We start from the raw sequence: 19,580 nt of genomic DNA, 5'->3' as shown, positions 1-19,580 counted from the left end.
CTACACTTGAGTAGGAGGCCTTGTAGGCCTAGATTTAGCCCCAAACAAAGAGAGATAGATGACTGTGAGTTGCTGTTGTCATAACCGCAGTGACAACCCTCTGTTTCCTCGCATGTGTGACTGCAGCTGCCCTAGAATAGACCTCTTAAATTCGGTTGTGTACCCTTCTTCCTCGCTGCACTTGGAGACCCTTTTCCTTCGCTCTTTTCCACCCTTTTCTAGTCCCTTTACTTCGCTGATTTCAGAGAGGATTGCTTGACGTTATAGTGGAGTGGACAGCCTCTATATATAGAGAACTGTCCCTCCTTTTAGGCCGACTAGAAAGTCGACTAGCTGTTTGTAGGCTGACTAGATGTCTTAGCTTCGGTTGGCTTCTTTTGATGGTGTCTTTGCTTTGGAGGAGACTCTTTGATGGTGCCTTTGCTTTGGAGGAGACTTGACTTTGCTTGGAGGAGTATTCTTTGACTCTTATACAAACATATACATGGTGCAACATGCCCTTAAGGTCTTCAATATTTTCTTTTGACTATTTGACTCACTTATAACACTTTAACATGTGCTAGACCTATTTCAATAAGCAAGAAACTCATTGACATGTATTATAAAAATAATATTTCTTTTCTTGAATAAATACAAATATCAAAAGTACATTTATGAAGAACGAATCTAGTTACATTTCTTTCAACATTGAGAGAGTCCGGGAAGTCTCAGACACTTGCTCACTATGTCTAAGGGAGCGCTCGGGAGGCTAGGGCTTTCGCAATTTTGTTTGGTCCTGTTGACCACTGGAGTGGCACCTGATGATTATATGAAGACTCCATGCCCAAGGATGATCCAGAGGACACTTGTACCATCAGATATCGTTAGTCAACAGAGTTTTTTAACTCTACTTCTATTTTCTCATCATCTTTCTTGTACCCAGATTCCACACCTTACGGGGAATTGTAATAAGTGATACTAGTAATGATGAGTTTTGTGTCTGTAACAGGCCTAGGATGTTGGGACTTAATCAGCGAACGAGTACACCATGGAGTGTTTTTTTTATCTGGTTAATTATCCCTTCTTTTCCAAAGGCGGATAATTTTTTAGGTTTTTTCGCTCACGTTTTACCCCAAAGCCGGGGTGACGGTTTGAAGGTTGAGCCGTTGACACATCTCAGTGTCTAAAGTCGATGTATATTACCATACTAGATCACACAAAAGTTTTTGTGGAATTTGGTTAGGTTTAGGTAGTCATTTTTTAATTTTTTAGATTTCTGCAGGTCAAAAATTGCAAAAAAAATTGTATAAAAATTGTAATAAGTGTAGTCTAGAGAAATTGTATGGGGTATGAGTAATCAAAATTACACCTCTCACCCTCATATTTCTACTATAACACACTTTGAGGGGTTAATAATGTGTTTTGGACCCTCAAAACCCACTTTTCCTAAGTTTAGTGGGAAATCTGGTAATTAATTAAGCCAAAAATTAAATAAATGGAGAAAAATAAATATCCACACATGCTAAATGAGGTGGAAAATTATGGAGGAGTTAAAGTGAAGTTCCAAGGCCATGTGGACTCCTAAAATCAAGGAAAGGACGTGCTAAAATAAAATCGAATTTCTGGCATTAAATGAAAAAGCTGCTTGGAAATTCGAATTTGTGAAGTTAATGCACATTTGGGAGGATTTGGGAAAATATTTGGTGGAGATTTTTGTGGGAAATTGTCCCCACATGGGTTACCACCCATATATACTTGTCATTCCACTATAAAATTTGAATTTGGCACATAAGGGAAGAAGAAAATGATGTCCATTTGGCAGAATTTGATTTTTACACTTGGTATTGGAGCTCCATTCAACAAATTCGAATTTCTCTTTGGGATTGTCACTTCATGCCACTTGTTTAATCACTTCTATATTGGGATTGGCTCGAATGCCATTTGTCATTGTCATTCTTCATTGGGATTTGCTCCCAACTCTCTATATAATAGAGCTATGGGCTCTCACATTGTATAAGATTGTTACTAGCTATTGTGCTTGTGGAAGCGCTACTGCCTTGTACACTTTCAGAAATATCAATAAAGACTTTGGGGTTTCATTCATGAGGTGTTCCTCCTTTTCGAGTGTGATGAATTGTTGAGCATTGGTATAATTCCTTTTACTCATGCTTTGATCTAATTGCTTCTATATGCTCTTGTAGATTTGTTAATGTAGAGCTATCTTGCATTGACATTTGATTTAGAAGTATGCTCTAGGTATAGAATGCTCTAGTTGGTTTTAAATAAATCTCTAGGGTTTCTTATCATTGTTTATTGCTAAATCTATATGGAACTAATTCTTGATTGAAGTTTTGTAGAGGGAACATCTTGTTGGGATTAAAGAATCAAGCGTGAGGGGAAGTCTTTGGAGAGACCAACCCACTCTTAATACATTTTTAAAGGAGATCTCATTTGTTCTTTGAACCTTCATAGTCTTATCTTACAAAGTGGTTTTGTAGGGATTTTGGCACATAGCTTGTACACAAGCCAAGAACTTCTAAATTTAAATCTCTTTTAAAAAACATTGTACTTCATTTCTTTCATTTACTATCTAAGAGCTTGAAGATGGCTAAGAAAAACCGAGAGTTTACTCTCACTCTTTAGCTTAGCCTTTTGTAAATTATAATTGTACATATACATTTTATCTTGCTAATTTTTCCATTAATACTTAACTTATTTTGCAGCCATTGTTTGGATTGTTTGCTAACTCTTGTGTGGCAGATTTTGAAGAGAAACTTCCCGCAACATCTAACAAGTGTTTGTAGGACCTTTGGCAAGTGTTGGGGTTCGATTTCCAAGGATGTCGTGAGCCCTTTTGAGGCTTATTTTGGCCAAGTCGAGTTCACTAGAGGGCTGCCCATTTTCCTCTTTAAGCTGTGGGCATTTGGAGGAAACTCACACCTTGTTTCCCTTGCATAAGTTTTGTGAGATCTTGTCACTACTTTCTCAAAAAAGGAGGTCTAGTGTCCATGTTTCAAGAAATTATTGTGAGGACTCTCCTTGAAGTATAGTTGAGAACTTTGAAGATGATAAGTTTGTCAGTTGGACAGAGGCGGAGCAGAGATAGAGGCGACCAGGGTTTACAACTTCGGCGGCGAGTTTCTCGCCATGGATCGGTGCAGAGGAGGGAGCTCCACTCCCTCCTACAAGGAGGTAGTGGCCAACAAGGGTAAGAGGTCTCTAGAGAAAGGAAATGGTGAGGCGGAGGAAGGTAGAAATAACAGGGAAAAGGAATCAGAAAACACCAAAGCAAAGGAGAAGGATGGCACTAAGGACAAGGAAGAAAATGACAAAATACAGGTAACAAAAGACAAAAATCAGAAGAGTTAGTGCGAACCCAGAGCTGAAATTACTCCTCGAATAGTTTTAAATAATCCAGCGCTGCAGGAACACAGAGAGCACATGCAGACTTACGCAATCATATGCAAATTTATGGGGCTATGGCCCACTGAAAAAGCTTTACAAACATGGATAAGATACCACTGGAAGCCCAAAGGAAGCATTGACCTACATCTGGGGTCCAAAGGTTTTTTCACTGTGGTCTTCACTAACATTGAAGATAAGGACAACGTGTTTGAAGGCGGGCCCTACTTCTATGCAGCAGCAGGGCTCTATATGAGACCCTGGACGATGAACTTTGTTCCAGAGCGGGAAACTTTTACTTCGGTTCCGGTTTGGGTTAGACTCTATTCTCTACCCCTTGACTATTGGCAAGCTGAATCCCTGGCGGCCATAGGCAATAAATTAGGAAGATTTATTAAAGCCTCTGAAGCCACAAGGAGGGGAAAATACACTTCTTTTGCTAGAATCTGTGTTGAAATGGATCTATCCGGAGCTCTCCCAGATGAAGTCATCTTGGAGGTTTTTGATGAGGAATGGGTGCAAACAGTAGACTATGAACATGTTCCTTTTAGATGTCGTAGATGCCATGAACATGGGCACCTGCTAAGAGACTGCCCCCTCAGTCTAGCAGAGAACAAAAGCAAGATGAACGCAAAGAAAGACTTAGAGAGCTTTCACAAAGTAGTTCATAAAGGAAAAAGCGGGAAAAAAGGGACAAAACAACATCAGGCTGAAGGTAAAACGGGTAGCCAGAACCAGTTCCAAGTTCTTGAAGAGGAGGACGAAATAACAGCAGAAGATCAAGCTATGAATGAAGATAATGAGAAGAAGGAAGAGAAGAAAGAAAGAGATCAGACAAAGGAAAACGAAAAACAGAAGGGGATTATGTTGAATGAATCAGAGCTGGAAATGGATCAGGATATGACCCAGAGTGATATGGATATGGAGGACAATGAGCTTCAGGAGATTCTGGACAGAGAAAACCTAGATCTAGAAGGATTCTTGGCTCAGGGAACTACTGGAGGGGTAGAATCACTACCACAAGAAGAGCTCAATCAGATTCAACAACTATTCTTATGGAAAACCCAGGCAAAGGGTTTAGAGGGAGTTAAGAACATTGAAAGGCAGAGCAGTGACGAGATGAAAGCAGCAAAAATGACTCCGGGGTTAGCACCGAGAATTCCAGGGAAAAAAAGAGGTCGGAAAAAACAAAACGAGCTACTAATGGAATGCGGAAAGCTTATGGTGAACTCAGGTAAGATGAAAGACCTAACCAGTTACTCCTTTACCAATCTTTAATTATGAAGTTCACAACTTGGAACATTAGAGGGCTGGGTAGCAAGAGAAAACAGAGAATGATGAATAATAGAATGAAACAGGAAGCTCCAGACATAATTTTTGTCCAAGAGACAAAATGTTCCATTCAGAAACTAAGGCAAATTCATAGTAAATGGCTCAGTAGATTTGAGTTTCTAGAAGTTAAAGCAAAAAATACATCAGGTGGCATCCTCACTCTCTGGAATCCCCAAAAAATTGGTATTATTGATGCGGAGGCTTCTAGGAATTATTTATCAGTTGTTATACAGCCAGTAGGAGACAGGGAAACTTATCTAGTCATGAATGTTTATGGCCCTAAAAGGTTAGATGACAAAATCAAGTTCATTGACTCCCTGGTAGATCTAAAAGCCAGACATTCGGGACTACCTTGGGTCCTAGGAGGAGACTTCAATATGATCATATCTCTATCGGAAAAAAAGGAGGCACAAGAACTCTAAATAAAGATTCCTTAGCCTTCCAAATCTTTTCAGAAAACATGAACCTTGTTGATATTGAGACAAACAATGGTTGTTGCACCTGGAACAATAAACAAGGAGGTGACTCTCAGGTAGCCTCCAAGTTAGATAGATTCATGATATCTGAGGATCTCATGCTTATAGATAAGGAAATTATAGTTGAGATTCTTCCCTTCGGAGGCTCAGATCACTAGCCGGTTCAAATGGAAATCAAAGGAATAGGCACCCCAAGAAATAGACCCTTCAGATTTGAAAATATGTGGCTTTCTCACCCAGAATTCCTCAGTAACATCGAAGAATGGTGGGCTGAGGATCTGCAAACCCAAGGATCAACTATGTACATGCTTCTCTAGAATCCTTGGATTTCAAAGAGACTCTCTCCCCTCTAAGTATTTGGGAGTTCCTCTAACGGCTAAACCTATGCTCAAAAGCATATGGGAACCGTTAATCATCAAGATGCAAGACAAGGTCAGGAAATGGGCAAACAGGTCTCTAAATCTAGCGGGTAGACTGGTTCTCACAAAGGCTGTGCTACAAGCTATCCCTGTCTTCATGTTATCAGCTCTCCCAGCGCCAAAAGGAGTTTTACAGCAATTTAGAAACATCCAAAGAGATTTTCTCTGGGGCAAAGAGGAAACAAGGAAAAAATGGGCTTTAGTCTCATGGGATAAGATTTGTAAACCCAAGAAACAAGGAGGCCTCGGATTGGATGATATAGAAATTCTAAGTAAGGTTCTAGGGGCCAAACTTTGGTGGAGATGGGTGAAGGATCCTAAGGCTCAATGGGCAAGCATCTGGAAGGAAAAATATGCTAGTGCCTGGCTTCCTCAGGATATCATAAGAATGTCTGGATATATAAAGGGCTCGCACATTTGGAATAAGGCCTGGGAGAACAGAGAGGTTGTCCAAAAAAATTGTTTCTGGGAAATTAGAGATGGAGACCTGGCACTATTCTGGGAGGACAAATGGCAACAAGAACCAACTCTTTTGACAGAAGATTTTACAGGCCTCAAACAGGAAACAGACAAACAAAGATTAAGGAAAGTCAAGGACTTTTGGGAGCATTCTCACAACACAGAAAAATGGAGAATATGGAAGGAAATAGAAGTTAGAGATAATAGAAACCTGAACAGTAAAGCAGAGACCCTTAAGAGGTTGTTGGATCAGAGGATGATACTAGTGACAGAAGGGCAGGATCAACTAAGATGGGGCAGTAACAACGAAGGCAACTTTAACATTAAGGAAGCTAAAGGGATTCTCCTTGGGATGGAATCCCAAGCTACGGATAGAACTTGGCAGAAGCTATGGAGGCACAAGGGTTGGATGAAGATCAAACTCTTTATGTGGCTAGTTCACCATAGAAAAATCTTAACCTGGGATAATATCAGGAAGAAAGGTATTCTGGGACCCTCCAGATGCCAGCTTTGCAAAGGCCAAGAGGAGACCTTAGAACACCTTCTCAATAGCTGCATTTTCACTTCCACGTTATGGGATTTCTTCGCCAACATCTTCAGATAGTCGGATAGAGACAAAGACAGCATCACAAATACCTTGACCAATTGGAGGAATAATTTCTCGAAACATGAAATTCTTAACTCAGCCTGGGCTCTGTTACCAAGTTTCATCATATGGAATGTGTGGAAAGAGCGCAACAGAAGAATTTTCAAAGAAGAGAAGAGGTCCGCTCTTCGAGTGTTGGAGCAAATCTCAAAACAGCTTAAGGAGACAGTCAGCACTACAGTCAGGGATCTCCCTAAAAATCCTCCCTCAGACACAGAGTTATCAATTCTCAGGCAATTAGGCATGCAGGGGCTGAGTCTGCAAGGTATAGACAGGAAAATAAACATGAGGGAACCGGGTAAGGAGTTCTGGAATCCTCCCCCGGAAGGCTTTTTAAAGTATAACATAGATGGGGCTTCAAAGGGCAATCCGGGCATAGCAGGCTTTGGAGGGGCGCTTAGGGATGAAAACGGAAGCATTATCTCCCTCTTCTATGGGCATCTAGGAAAAGCCACCAACAACATGGCTGAATTAATGGCATTGGAACAAGGCTTGGAATTTCTGAAATAGAACAATTGCCAAAATGTAATAATAGAAGCTGATTCAGTGTTAGTCATCAACGTAGCAAAAAAAATCAGTCATGGAACAGGGCCGGAGAAAGTTTCAAAACATTGGAGACTAATACAGGTTCTCCAAAAAATTCAGGGACATCTTCAGGGACTGCGCACTCTTAGATTCAACCATGTGCGTCGAAAAGCCAACAAGTTGGCTGATATTCTGGCCAACCAAGGGGTCAGGTGTACGGATAATAGAGTTTGGATGAACTGGCTTGCAATGCCGCCGAGCAATCTAAAGGAGCTCTGCTTTAATCAGGAGGAAGAGGACAAAGAGGTGTATAGGAACAAAACACAGGAAGCTAAATAGCAATGATTGGTTTTTGGCTCGCTTCTCTTTCTGGGTCTGGTAAGACTATGGAGGAAGATCGGTCAGAGTCGGCCTCTGCTTCTGGGGGAATTTCTTCCCTGCACAATCTCGGAGTTAGGCGCAAGGTTTTCTCTTTCAACAGAGAGGAAGATTGGAACAATAGTCGGCGGGAAATTTTTCACAAGTTTCGGTGGCGGGCCACTAAACTACCTCCAAAGCGGTTTTGGTGCGATTGCACTGCTCTCTTACGGAAGGCAGTTTTGAACGTTGGGCAGCGATTCCATACAGCTCTTGACGCGTGGATGAGGACAGGGTCGGGAAACCACCCTCATCGCACGCTAAAGAGCGATCACTTGGGCTGTGCGATATTACAGTTCAACCGTCCGATGGGATCTGGCAAATCAACGGTCGGTTTTAATCGTAAGGTATCACACACTATAGTCTGATCTTTTCGGCCGCGCGATTTGCTGTTCTGCCGTTCGATGGGAGTAGGCAGATCAACAATCGGGATTAAACGTGCGGTTTGGTGGGGTCCGGGGGTTATTCTCCGCGGTTCTTCTCAGTGCGATATGGATCTCAGACGATGATTTACTTATGAAGTTTGGACAGTGGTGTTTTAGAGGCATGTGGGGTTTTGGTTGGCGCGGCTTTGTCAGGGGAAGGTACCCCGTGGGTTATCTTTTGTATCTACTCTTTTGGTTTGGGAGAATATTTTTGTGAGGGTAGGCTTAGTTTCTGTCCACACTGCATAGTGGCTTGACGTAAATATTGTAAACTTTGCTTGATTTAATGAATGAGAAGGCACGATTCTTGCTTAAGCAAAAAAAAATAGTTGAGAACTTTGAAGGGCCCTCTTCTCATTGTAATATTAATAAAAGATCTAACTTGCTTGTGGGAGCTTAGGATTTCTCCCATGGTATCCTGTCTCCCCATTTAGAGGGAGGCTTCTCTTGGGTGGATTGACATTTGCATGGTTTAAGATTTCATACTTCATTCACTTACATGCATGCTTTAAATGGGAATTAACACAACCTCACTATCACATCTCATTAAGTTAAAGTTTGTTACAATTTCATTTGAGCTTTGCATTATCTATTTCATTGTTGCTTGAAGCTACAAGCTTACACTTTACTTTGGGCAATTCATCTGTTACATGCAAGCATTTTATATCCTTAACAAACTTTGATTTGTTTCCATTTACCTTCGTAAATTGTTTCATGAGCACTTGAATACATGCTTCAATTTTATGCTACATTGTTATCTTGAATATTGGAGCAATTTATTGTCATTGTCTATTTGAAACAAATTTTACTTTCAAGCAAATTACTTATATCATTTTAATTCATTGATGAAACACATGCAACACTTGTAAGCTAATTTTATTCCTCTAGTTGAAGTTATAATTGCAACTTATGTTGAACACTATTTCATTCTCAAGCATTGCAAATCAATATATTTGAAGCATTTGCATGTATCATTATTTTAATTTGGGGAATTAACACAATTTGCATTTCATCTAGGCATTTTAGTGAAAAAAGCCCCAAGTCTCATTAAAATTTTACCTCCAACATAAGTTGGTTGAAGTAAACATCTTAGGGATCCTCTACTCCTCTATTGACTCCTCACTGTGAGATCCATATCATTGGGCGAGGGTGAGGTCTGAGGATTGAAGAGTTAAATTGTAATCTTGTTATAGAGCTAATTAATAAAATTAACCAAGAGCACTTTCCATTACATTTACTTTACTTGTCTCTTGATGATTTGAATTTTCAGATGCAAAGTCTATTCCAAAAGCAAGTATTGTAATCATTTCAAACAAGTGTTTTCTTTTCATGTTTCAAGTCTAATTGCATATTGATGTCTTGGTTTAGCTCTTCCTTTCTTTTACATTTCCAAGTTAATTACTAATTTTTGGGTTTTGGCAAGATATGTTTCACATGTTTTGATTTATAAAGTTGATTATCTCAAAAGCATTTTGTATCTTATATATCTTGTGCTAACAATTCTTATTTACATTTCAGGGTGACTTTGTTTTCTCTTTTGAGAGCATTGCATTTTACTTTGAGCAAATATATCTTTAAATTGTTGACCAAATTCCTTATAAGGCACTGGTTTTATGGTTTTTAATCATATTAATGATTGACATTGTTATTTCAAGTTACTCACTTCATATTTGCTCATAAATCTTTAAAAGTAATCCATTTTCACTATAACACTCTCCTAGAAACTCACATCTTTTAACTTAACTTTTCATTAGGGACCACCCCCCTTAGCTAACATAGGAGATAGCTCAAACGGAGAGAGTCGGGATCAGTGTGACAACCCCTTCTCTGAGTTCCCTGCCACCAACCACACCTTGTGGGGTTGAAGGCTTTTCTTATTGACTTGTAGGTAGGTGTAGGTGGCAGGGTCAACAGGTCCCAGACACACTCATCCAGTTCTCCAGAGAGCGTTCAGATCAACCTTAGACGCTCACACACAGTATCTCTGCATGCGTCTGGGACCAAAATATGAGTTATTAGTATGCAACAATGTTCAACCGTGTTCAACACAGTGTCAGCAGTATCCAACAATTAACTATAGTCAGTGACAGTACATTACAGTCCTTAGAATCAGGATCTTTGAGTATAAGTATGTTTAAGGTCATGTTATGGATGTTCTAGTTGTTTTGTTGCATTGATGAAGATATGGATCATTGTACTCTCTTTTGCTAAATCATTTGATGATGATCTAAGAAGAAGAAGAATTTCCAAGGGTTTTCCCCGTAGTGGGTTTTGCCCTGGTCTTCGACCAATCCTGGTGTCTCTATGTGTGCATGCTTTTCTTCTATTGTTCCTTTATATTCCGCTGCATAGATGATGATGATATTGTTCTTTCTACATAGTTGCATATGTTGATGAATAATAATGTAAATCTGAATAATGTTATAATGTTATGGGGTGAACTCAATGTGTTAATGAAGAAATGCAATTATCAAAGCAAAGAACAATGTATCCCTATGAAAAATTAACATGGTATTAGAGCTGGGCTGAAGAAAATCCATGGATATCACCCCGATAATGACACCATTGATGGAAGCAAGAAGAGAATGGTGGAGACCTAAAAGAATTCTAGGGTTTGATGGATTCTATGAGGTTAGGGTTGGAAAGAAAACCTTGGTTTAAGGAAAAGACATGAGATATAGCATGGTCAATGTGAGGAGGCTCAAGCACTTATGAAAGATTTGATGAAGCCCTACATAGGATAATCCCTAGTAGGCCTGGTTGGCTGATTAAAGGGAACAATTTGGACTATGGATGGTGATGGCTAGTTCTAGAGGGAGAGGATCACCTCTCATTGAAGACAAGTATTCCTTGACTTATGATGCCTCTTACTTTTGTTTAGACTTATGGATCAGACTATTATGTTTATTGTTTTTTAGTATATGGATGTTTCTAACTTCCTTGATGAAGATGTGATGAGTGAATCCTTCTTGAGGATCATTTGAAATGTAGGAAAGATGGCTAGAGCTAGAAAAGGTTAAGAGGCACTATATGAAAAGATGACAAAAGTACTTCAAGCTGCCTATGTCTAATGAAAATGTGCACAGGTATTTGAATACCACAAGGTATGCATGGTATGTTGTATTTCAACATAACATTGATGGCTAGGTAAGCCCTAAGGTATGATGAGAATGTCTCTTTCTTTAATGGCTCATACATGCATATGAAAGTGACTTGGATCTATGTTTCCTATGATGAAATGATGCACCTGGTGTTGAACATTTTGATCTTCTTGAATTATATGAGGCTATCTAATATTGATACATTGATGTTTGGCTAACATCTATCTGTTGGATATCTTGATCCTATAAAGAAGGCTAGCATCTTGACTCTAGTAGATGATACTCTTGATACTTGTCGTGCATAAGACATGATGGATTTCACATAGAAGGTTAGGTCATTTATTCTTATACATGATATTATTGATACTGCTTGTGATAAGCATGATGAAAGCTAATAGAGATTGACACTCTCGTTGTTTTGGTAAAGTTTTATTGAATGACCTAACTTGATCCTATTGATCATGATATGTATGGTAACCTTGGTGTTAGAGGTATAACTATGAGATTGATATTCTAGATCTCTTACTACTTGTGGTCATGACTTGATGGCATATGGTAAAATTGAATGTCCTAACTTGATGGATTCTCTTAATAGAAAATGTTATTGTGTTCATAACCTTTGAGATATGATGTCACCTCTGTTTGCTGCCTTAATCTTTCAAGTCTAACCTTTGATGAAAGATTGATGTCATGATGCTGATAGTTTATGATCTAACAGATTTGCTGTTGCATGACTCTAGTAAAGACAGGTTGGTGACATGAATGAAGATGAATGAAATAGATTCCTACTCAGAGGGAGAATCTATTCCCAAGATTCTTACTCACATTACTATTTGCATTCTTTACTGTTGAAGTATGATTTATATGTATTTGACATTATTGAATTGCAACAAAGTCTCAGATTTGAAGCCTGTACAAAAATTAGGGTTTCTGTTCCAGATGCAGGCATAGAACCGGGTGATTTCATCCCTGGACACATGCATTCTAAGGCCAAGGTAGCATCCAGGAAGCTAAAGACGCTCCCATACTAACCTGAAGGGAGTGGCCAGGGGTTTAATTACAGTTGACACTCCCATACTAACTTGAAGGGAGTGTCCGAAGTTTTCTGAAGTTGTCTGAACTTTGAATCAAAGTATATTTGACATCTTCTGCCACTGTAAATTGATTTTTGAAGCTGTTAGGTTAAATTGTTGATCACAGAAAAAAATGAAGTATTGTTTACAAAATTAGATGTTCCCCTGGAAGATGTTAGTACAGATAACAAAAATGTCTGAAAGCAAGAAAAACTTGAATGTTTGCCATAATTTGAACATGAAGACTGAACTTTTGTTTGCAGGTGATTGGGACATACATACATATAGATATGTCATTATGTTTGAAGTTTGTGCTACAAGGGTTTGACATGATTTTGCTGATTGATATAGATGAGCTGTGTTTGGAGCTTTGACATGATGCTTGACAATGACTTAGAATTGATGATTGAGATATGTTTTGGACTATAGATCTCTCTATGATAACAAATTTGGACTTGACCTGATGACTAATGATTTGATCTGACGATTGTTGATTTTCCCTGATATCAATGCTATGTGGGCATAGTAATGACTTATGTGAGTATTCAAAAAAATGGTTTTGTATTGGCCTCCTTGTTCCTAGCACAATGGTTGAAGTATTGATAGTTGTGATTCAGTATGAAGATGGAACCTGCATGACTTATCCTTGGTGTATGCATTTGCATCTAGTGACATAAATGACTTGTATTATGATTATGAGAATGACTTGATGAAGTTTTGGATTGATATTGCATGATAGATGATAGACTTGTTGGCATGATAATAAATGAAGTCAAGACTTGATATGAGCTCTACCTGTCACCTGGTTGAAAGAATTGATACTGTGATATTGATGACTTTGATAATAGTTTTGATCTGACTTCTAAACTCTGATGAGTTGACTTTGTTGATACAACATTGATTTATGTAAGGCTGATTATGTTGGCTTAGTAAGGCATTATGCTTGCAGAAAGAGTTGCATGAAGCAAGCTCCCCGATCCAGATATGCCCATATTTGATAGTTTTCTGATGAAGTCAAGATGCTGAGTTCCAAGGTATGGCTTCGATTTTGATTATGATTTTGGTTTTACATATTGATGGTCTACTTTTGACAGGTGATGAGTCTTTGATGATCTAAGTAAGGGGGAGTGGCTTTTGAAGCTCGAAATGATGTATCATGACTTGATAAATCGATTTTTGAAATTTGAAAAAGAAAATCCATATTGCGAAGCTATTGCAGAAGTATTGGAAAATGGTAATGCAAAACCTTGGACACTCTGATTTGAACTTCAAGATGTTGTTGAACTTCACTTGGCAACCGTCATATGATTGAAGTATTGATGTTCCACTTTGAACATCCATCCGTACATATATATACTTGATGTGCATAGAGCCTGAATAAGTTCATGATTGAGCCGCTTCATTCACATAGAGTTGCCACCGGACATCCTTTGAAATGTTTGCATGAGATGTTCTACCTTTGAGGTTGAAATATTTCTCCTATGATATGTGTGACTACATGGATATATTGTTGTTAATAGAGATTATTGTTGATGAACACTTATGAGCACTCCCTTAATATGAGATATGCCATGATATTATTATTGATGAAATGTCCATAGCTTTCCACTCAACAGAGATTGAGTATGATGTTGCTATCATGTCTAACTGTGAGGCGAGATGTAGAAGCTCCTTAGAGATCCGTCTGATTAGGATCTGAATATGACATGGATACATAGTGATGACAAAGAATCCCATATATATAGTTGGGACTGAGATACTTCCATATATTGAGACAATGCAGCTATTCGAGACAAGCTTAGGCTTGTGATTGACACCTCCTTGAGAGGGAGGATGATTATGGTATCCTTTTGTGATTTATATGATTATTTATGATCTAACATGATATTTGATTTGATGTCTTGTATGAATAGGAAAAAACTGTTATTGAGACAAGTAGATACTAGGTTTGAGTATGATGAGAGCATCGCTAGTCGAGGACATTGAGCCAACTCTTCCTCCCTGTCTGAGCTCTTAGTGTGAGGAATTGAGATAGAGGGCTCCCGGGGTTGAGGGAACTTTGGAAAATAGGGTATGACCCCTATCTGTCACCCATAGGGTTAGAGATGTTGCTCCCCTATCTTCATAGGGTCGGAGAATGCTGCTCCCTTGTCTGGTCTTTACAGAGTGTATCCCAGTTGGCATCATACCCACAAGCAGTGCTTGTTGGGAATACCTCTCTTTGTTTGACCAACGAGTTGAGAGTGTACTTGGGGTGTACAACCCAAGTCGATTATGATGCAGGTGTTCTACCACATGACTATTCAGGGTCATCGATGGGAAGATCAGTAGGCAATAGGATGGGTTGAGATAACCCTATGTGGTTCCAGGTTGAGATTGAGCTCCCTGATGTGATCCCAGGGTCGAGATGTGCTCCCCTGTGTGTTTGGATATCCTATTGCTTGATATGGGGTTGTAGATGTATAGCTCCCCCATGAGATTCCGGGTCAATATGTGCTCCTTGATGTGGTTCGAGGTTGAGATATGCTCCTTGATGATATGCTCTCCGATAATGATTGATGATGATATTTCGAGTAGTAGCTCGCTGGCAGAGATTCCGAGTAGTAACCTGATGAATAGAGGGTGTAGCTTAAGCTCCCCTCTGGTAACAAATTCTTCTTCTTCTAGATTCAAGAATGTTTAGAATTCGAGCAGAAACATTCAAGAGATAAGCAAGAATAAGCAAGGGAGAGATCGAGATGTACATTGATGATTTGTGATGATGAGACACTTGAGATGGTTAGGGCATGACGACTACATGACAGCTATGAAACCGGATTCGTCCAAAACCCTGGACGAATCCCGAATCGGACGAATCGGACACGATTCTGTCCTGACACGTGTCACTCTGCATGGATTCGTCGTGTCATCTTGGGGCACGTCGTGTCCAGGGCGTGTTCGAAAAAGGGAAAACGTGTCACGAAATTTGAGAACGAGTCCTGGTTTCCGGTTAGTTTTTCGGGCTGCTGCTAGGTTAAAAAGCGCTGTTGTGTCTCCCATTTGACCGCAATTGCAAAGGAAACACTGAAACAACGATTTGGCAAACCCGATTCACCAGTTGCAGCGAGGAGGACCGCATTGCAGGTTAGTTTGCAATTCACTGTTTTCGTTTTCAGTTGTGTACAGCCGCCAGCATGAATACCACCAAGCCGGCAAGCCCACGATTAATCTCTTACTAAGTTACTAGTATATATATATATATAATTATATACCAAGTTGGTGAAGATTAGAACGAGCAGACATCAATGTATAACAACCTTGCAAACAGCCCATGAAAAAAAAGCATGAAACATAAAACAGGTAAATGGTTGAGGTAGGAAATATGAAAGTAAAGCAAATGCTAAAGAGAAACAAAGGGAAATGTGACAATGCATCCTGAACAGATTTTGATGGATATGTCTGGCCCATATCAGTCATTACAGGAGCTAAAAGGAAGAGACCATAGAGATAGGATAATGCTACAAAGGATGCAAGATAATCAGCAAGTTGAAACTAACAGAATTCGGGCATTGAAGCGGGCCATCAAAAACAGTTTCCATGAGAATCTGTAGTGGATGGATTGAAATCAAATATCAATAAGAAGATAACATGCGGGACAATAGATAAAAATGCATATCAGAAGTTAAAGAATCTGAGTAGATACTATCCTTTGAGTAAGCAGGGCAAAACAATAACTTCTGCCAATTAACTAGAAGTTAATGAATTTGAACAGATACAAAACTTTGGGTAAGTGGGTCAAAGCAATAACTTCTGCCAATTGACTAGATTAAACCATAAATGAGTCTCGGTAGAAAAAATTTCAGGCACCCATCTGCAACTCAATAAATATTGGCAACTTTTATATTGAAATTATGTGATTAATGGTTAACAAATTTGGCACCCTCATGTTCCATACAGAAATATATGAAGGACATCAGACATGCAAGCTAAGCAAGATTTTGCTTGCACACAAATCTAGATAAACCAACATACATTACCTGAAGAAGCTTCAGATTGTTGAGAAATCAATATAAATTAAAATTTGTATAAGAAATATGCTAATATCTAATTTTTAATGTATATATATATATATATATATATATATATATATTTAAATATATTATAAATTTATATATATATATATATATATATATTTTTTTTTTTTTTTTAATAAAATAATATATAACGTGTCCTAACGTGTCCTGTTCCGGGGGTCAGCGTGTCCCGAATCCGACACCACGAATCCCAAATCCTACGTGTCCCGAATCCCCGTGTCAGGTGACTTAGCATGACAGAGATGATCAGTGATGATATGTGATGACACTTGAAGATACTAGAATGACATATTAATCGATGGATAGATATTGGCAGGTGGAATTCTCCCTAGTTTAGAGGGAGTGTTAAAATTATGCAATTGCTGTCAAATTCCACTTTGGACAACTCATATGATGAAGATAATTATTGCAATAGATTTCTCTTTTCGAGAGGACCAAAATCAACCTAAAGATCACCTTATTTGGACAAGAAGAAGTTGGTTTTTGAATTTATTTATTTACTCATGTATATTGGACTAGGTCGGCCCTAAGCACATGTATAATTGGATAGGTCAGCTTCAACATCAATTGGACCCTCACGAAAGCGTATAGATAGAAGAGACCTCAAGCTCATCTGGACACAACCTTCTATTGTTTGGTTTGCACGAGTCTGACGGAGGAAAGCTCGCACAAAGGGTCCGAAACTACAGGGTTGAAGCTCGCACGTGTCTAGGGTTTCTGAGTCATGGACGCTCGCACGTAACTAAAGTTTTTCGTCCCTGGACGTTGGCACAGTATGGTCCTGAGAGCGTCTGGAGAGTCTCGGACGCTCACTCACTGTGTCTAAGGGAGCGTCTAGGAGGCTAAGGCTTTCACAGTTCTGTTTGGTCCCAAACGCACTCATCCAATTCTCCAGAGAGCATCCAAATCAGCCTTAGACACTCGCACACAGTATCTTTGCATGCGTCTGAGACCAAAAGATGCGTTATCAGTATGCAACAGTGTTCAACGCAATGTCAACAGTATCTAGCAGTTAACTGCAGTTAGTGACAGTGCATTACCGTCCTTAGAATCATGATCTTTGAGTATAAGTATGTTTAAGGTCATTTTAAGGATGTTCTAGTTGTTTTGTTGCATTGATGAAGATATGGATCATTGTACTCCCTTTTGCTGATTCATTTGATGACGATCTAAGAAGAAGAATTTCTAAGGGTTTTCCTGTAGTGGGGTTTGCCCTGGTATTCGACCAATCCTAGTGTCTCTATGTGTGCATGCTTTTCTTCTATTATTCCTTTATATTCCACTCATATATGATGATGATATTGTTCTTTCTACATAGTTGCATATGCTGATGAATAATAATGTAAATTTGAATAATGTTCTAATATGGCGTACGCCGTAAACTCAATGTGTTAATGAAGAGTTGCAATTATCAAAGCAAAGAACTATGTAGCCCTATGAAAAATTAAGACAATATGCTAGCCTAGTCAAATACCTACATTCCATTAACAGTATTTACTATTATCTATTTGCAGCTAACGTCTATGATCCCCTTTGAAAGCTTAAACTTTAAAAGAGCAACATTCCTCATTGTATGGTATACAAACTTTTTGAAAAAAATGATTGCTGGTCATTCCAGTGTGCCACGATAGTTTTAATGTCATTTAAATAGTACTTTCCTTTTAATAGAAATAGAGAGACTAATATGCTAATTTTTCTTTTTATTTTTGTCGTAGAATTGTTCGGACTCGATGCTGGTAGTGCTAATCACACCCCCCCCGGTGGATGAAAATGGCCGCAGCCAGTATGCAAGGTTCCTCTTTTTAGATCATTAACTAGGTTTTTGTTTGTTCTTTTACTTCAATTTGTGGTCATTTAAAACAGAATCAGAGTAAAACCAACTTCCTGGGATGGTCAAGGATTTGATCTTTTTAACCTTGTACAATCTGAACTTTGTATTTTATAGTCTTGTGGGGTAGTGATTTGACTCTACGAGAAATCAATATCCAACTGGTAACTTAAACAGGAAGAAGCAAATTGCTTTAACGGATTAACTTATCCATTCTATCCTTGTCCATTTTGTTGATGAAATGTTCTGATATTGTTTTAATAATTTCTAATTTCTTTTCACAGAGCTACCTATGGAGAGAATGCCGTTGAGCTGCCAGAACGAACTAATGAAACCGCGGGGACTTATGCCAAATCTTGTATACAAGTTGCAATTGAGTCTGGGGTTCCGGTTATTGACTTGTGGTCAAAAATGCAGGAAACTGTGGGCTGGCAACAAAAATATTTGAGGTGTGCAATAGTATAAAGCTTTGGATGCAATTTCATAGATTTTAAATAGATGGCACTTCCCTTTGACATTCTTAATGTTGCTGCTTTTCTACAGTGATGGTTTACACCTCACTCCGGAGGGTAATGCACTTGTCTTTGAAGAGTTGCTCAAAATACTCAGTGAAAGAAGTTTGAATTTCGTTGACATGCCAGATGAATTTCCTCATCATTCTATTATTGATGACAAGGATCCACAAAAATCATTCCAGGGCAGAGAATGATTGGCCATTTTTCAACTCACAGTATGCCATTCATGAAACTACAATTATGATGGTGTGATCAATTTTACTTTCTAGTAGCTAATATATAAAAATAAGTATTCCAAAGCAAAACGAAATAGCACTTTTTCTCCAACTGCTATGACTTTTGCCGTTGACATTATTTCTAAATTTGTCGAAGTTGCTTCATAGTTTTCTTTCTACGGTTGGCCTGGAAGGGCTGATTCCCCTGTTTCCGTATTTACGGCAATGACAATTTTATTGTCCACTAACAATGATATAGTTTTAATTGTAAGGGTTTCTTTGTTTAGATGTCGAGGATCTGTGAGAAAATATATTCAGCAGATCGACTTGAAAATGAACGAGAGTACTATGATTGTTGGTGATGAAATGATATGGCAGCGGAAAAATGAGTTATCATCTTATCAATCTTGCTACTTCTTTTACTATTATAGAAATTTTTAGTGATTGTTGATCTAATGTGGCATTCTTGTTAAATCTCTCTCATTAGTTGCCTCTTATAGGTATAAGCTATTGTTTTCTTGTTTTGTCAAATCGAGAATATTGAAGGATTTCATAAGTATTAACACTATGTAGGCAGTTAGGATGATTTTTTACTAAGATTTTAAAGTTCCGAGGTCAGGAACGAGCATAGTTTGGAAAGTATCAATTATAAATACATATGAAGAATGCTCGTCCCTGTACCTGTACTTCGGGGA

General features: G+C 38.7%; 1 protein-coding gene across 2 annotated transcripts in view; it reads left to right on the top strand.

Annotated features, from left to right (window-relative positions):
- LOC149249695 (SGNH hydrolase-type esterase superfamily protein) overlaps positions 1 to 19,290 on the top strand; it is a 249,009-nt gene extending 229,719 nt beyond the window's left edge. For both annotated transcript variants that reach the window (XM_089458764.1, XM_089458763.1), the window contains exons 4-6: positions 18,043 to 18,119; positions 18,440 to 18,604; positions 18,699 to 19,290. In XM_089458764.1, coding sequence (XP_089314890.1) covers positions 18,043 to 18,119; positions 18,440 to 18,604; positions 18,699 to 18,864 — 408 coding nt within the window. In that variant the 3' untranslated portion in view covers positions 18,865 to 19,290. The remainder of the gene's footprint in view (positions 1 to 18,042; positions 18,120 to 18,439; positions 18,605 to 18,698) is intronic.
- The last annotated feature ends 290 nt before the right edge of the window (positions 19,291 to 19,580 follow it).

The sequence above is a fragment of the Pinus tabuliformis genome, chromosome 7, assembly GCF_031772625.1.
Source record: "Pinus tabuliformis cultivar Carrire ecotype Pingquan chromosome 7, CPIR1, whole genome shotgun sequence".
Taxonomy (NCBI): Eukaryota; Viridiplantae; Streptophyta; class Pinopsida; order Pinales; family Pinaceae; genus Pinus; species Pinus tabuliformis.
Note: the sequence above shows the minus strand (reverse complement) of the source record. Positions and strands in the feature narration are given on the sequence as shown.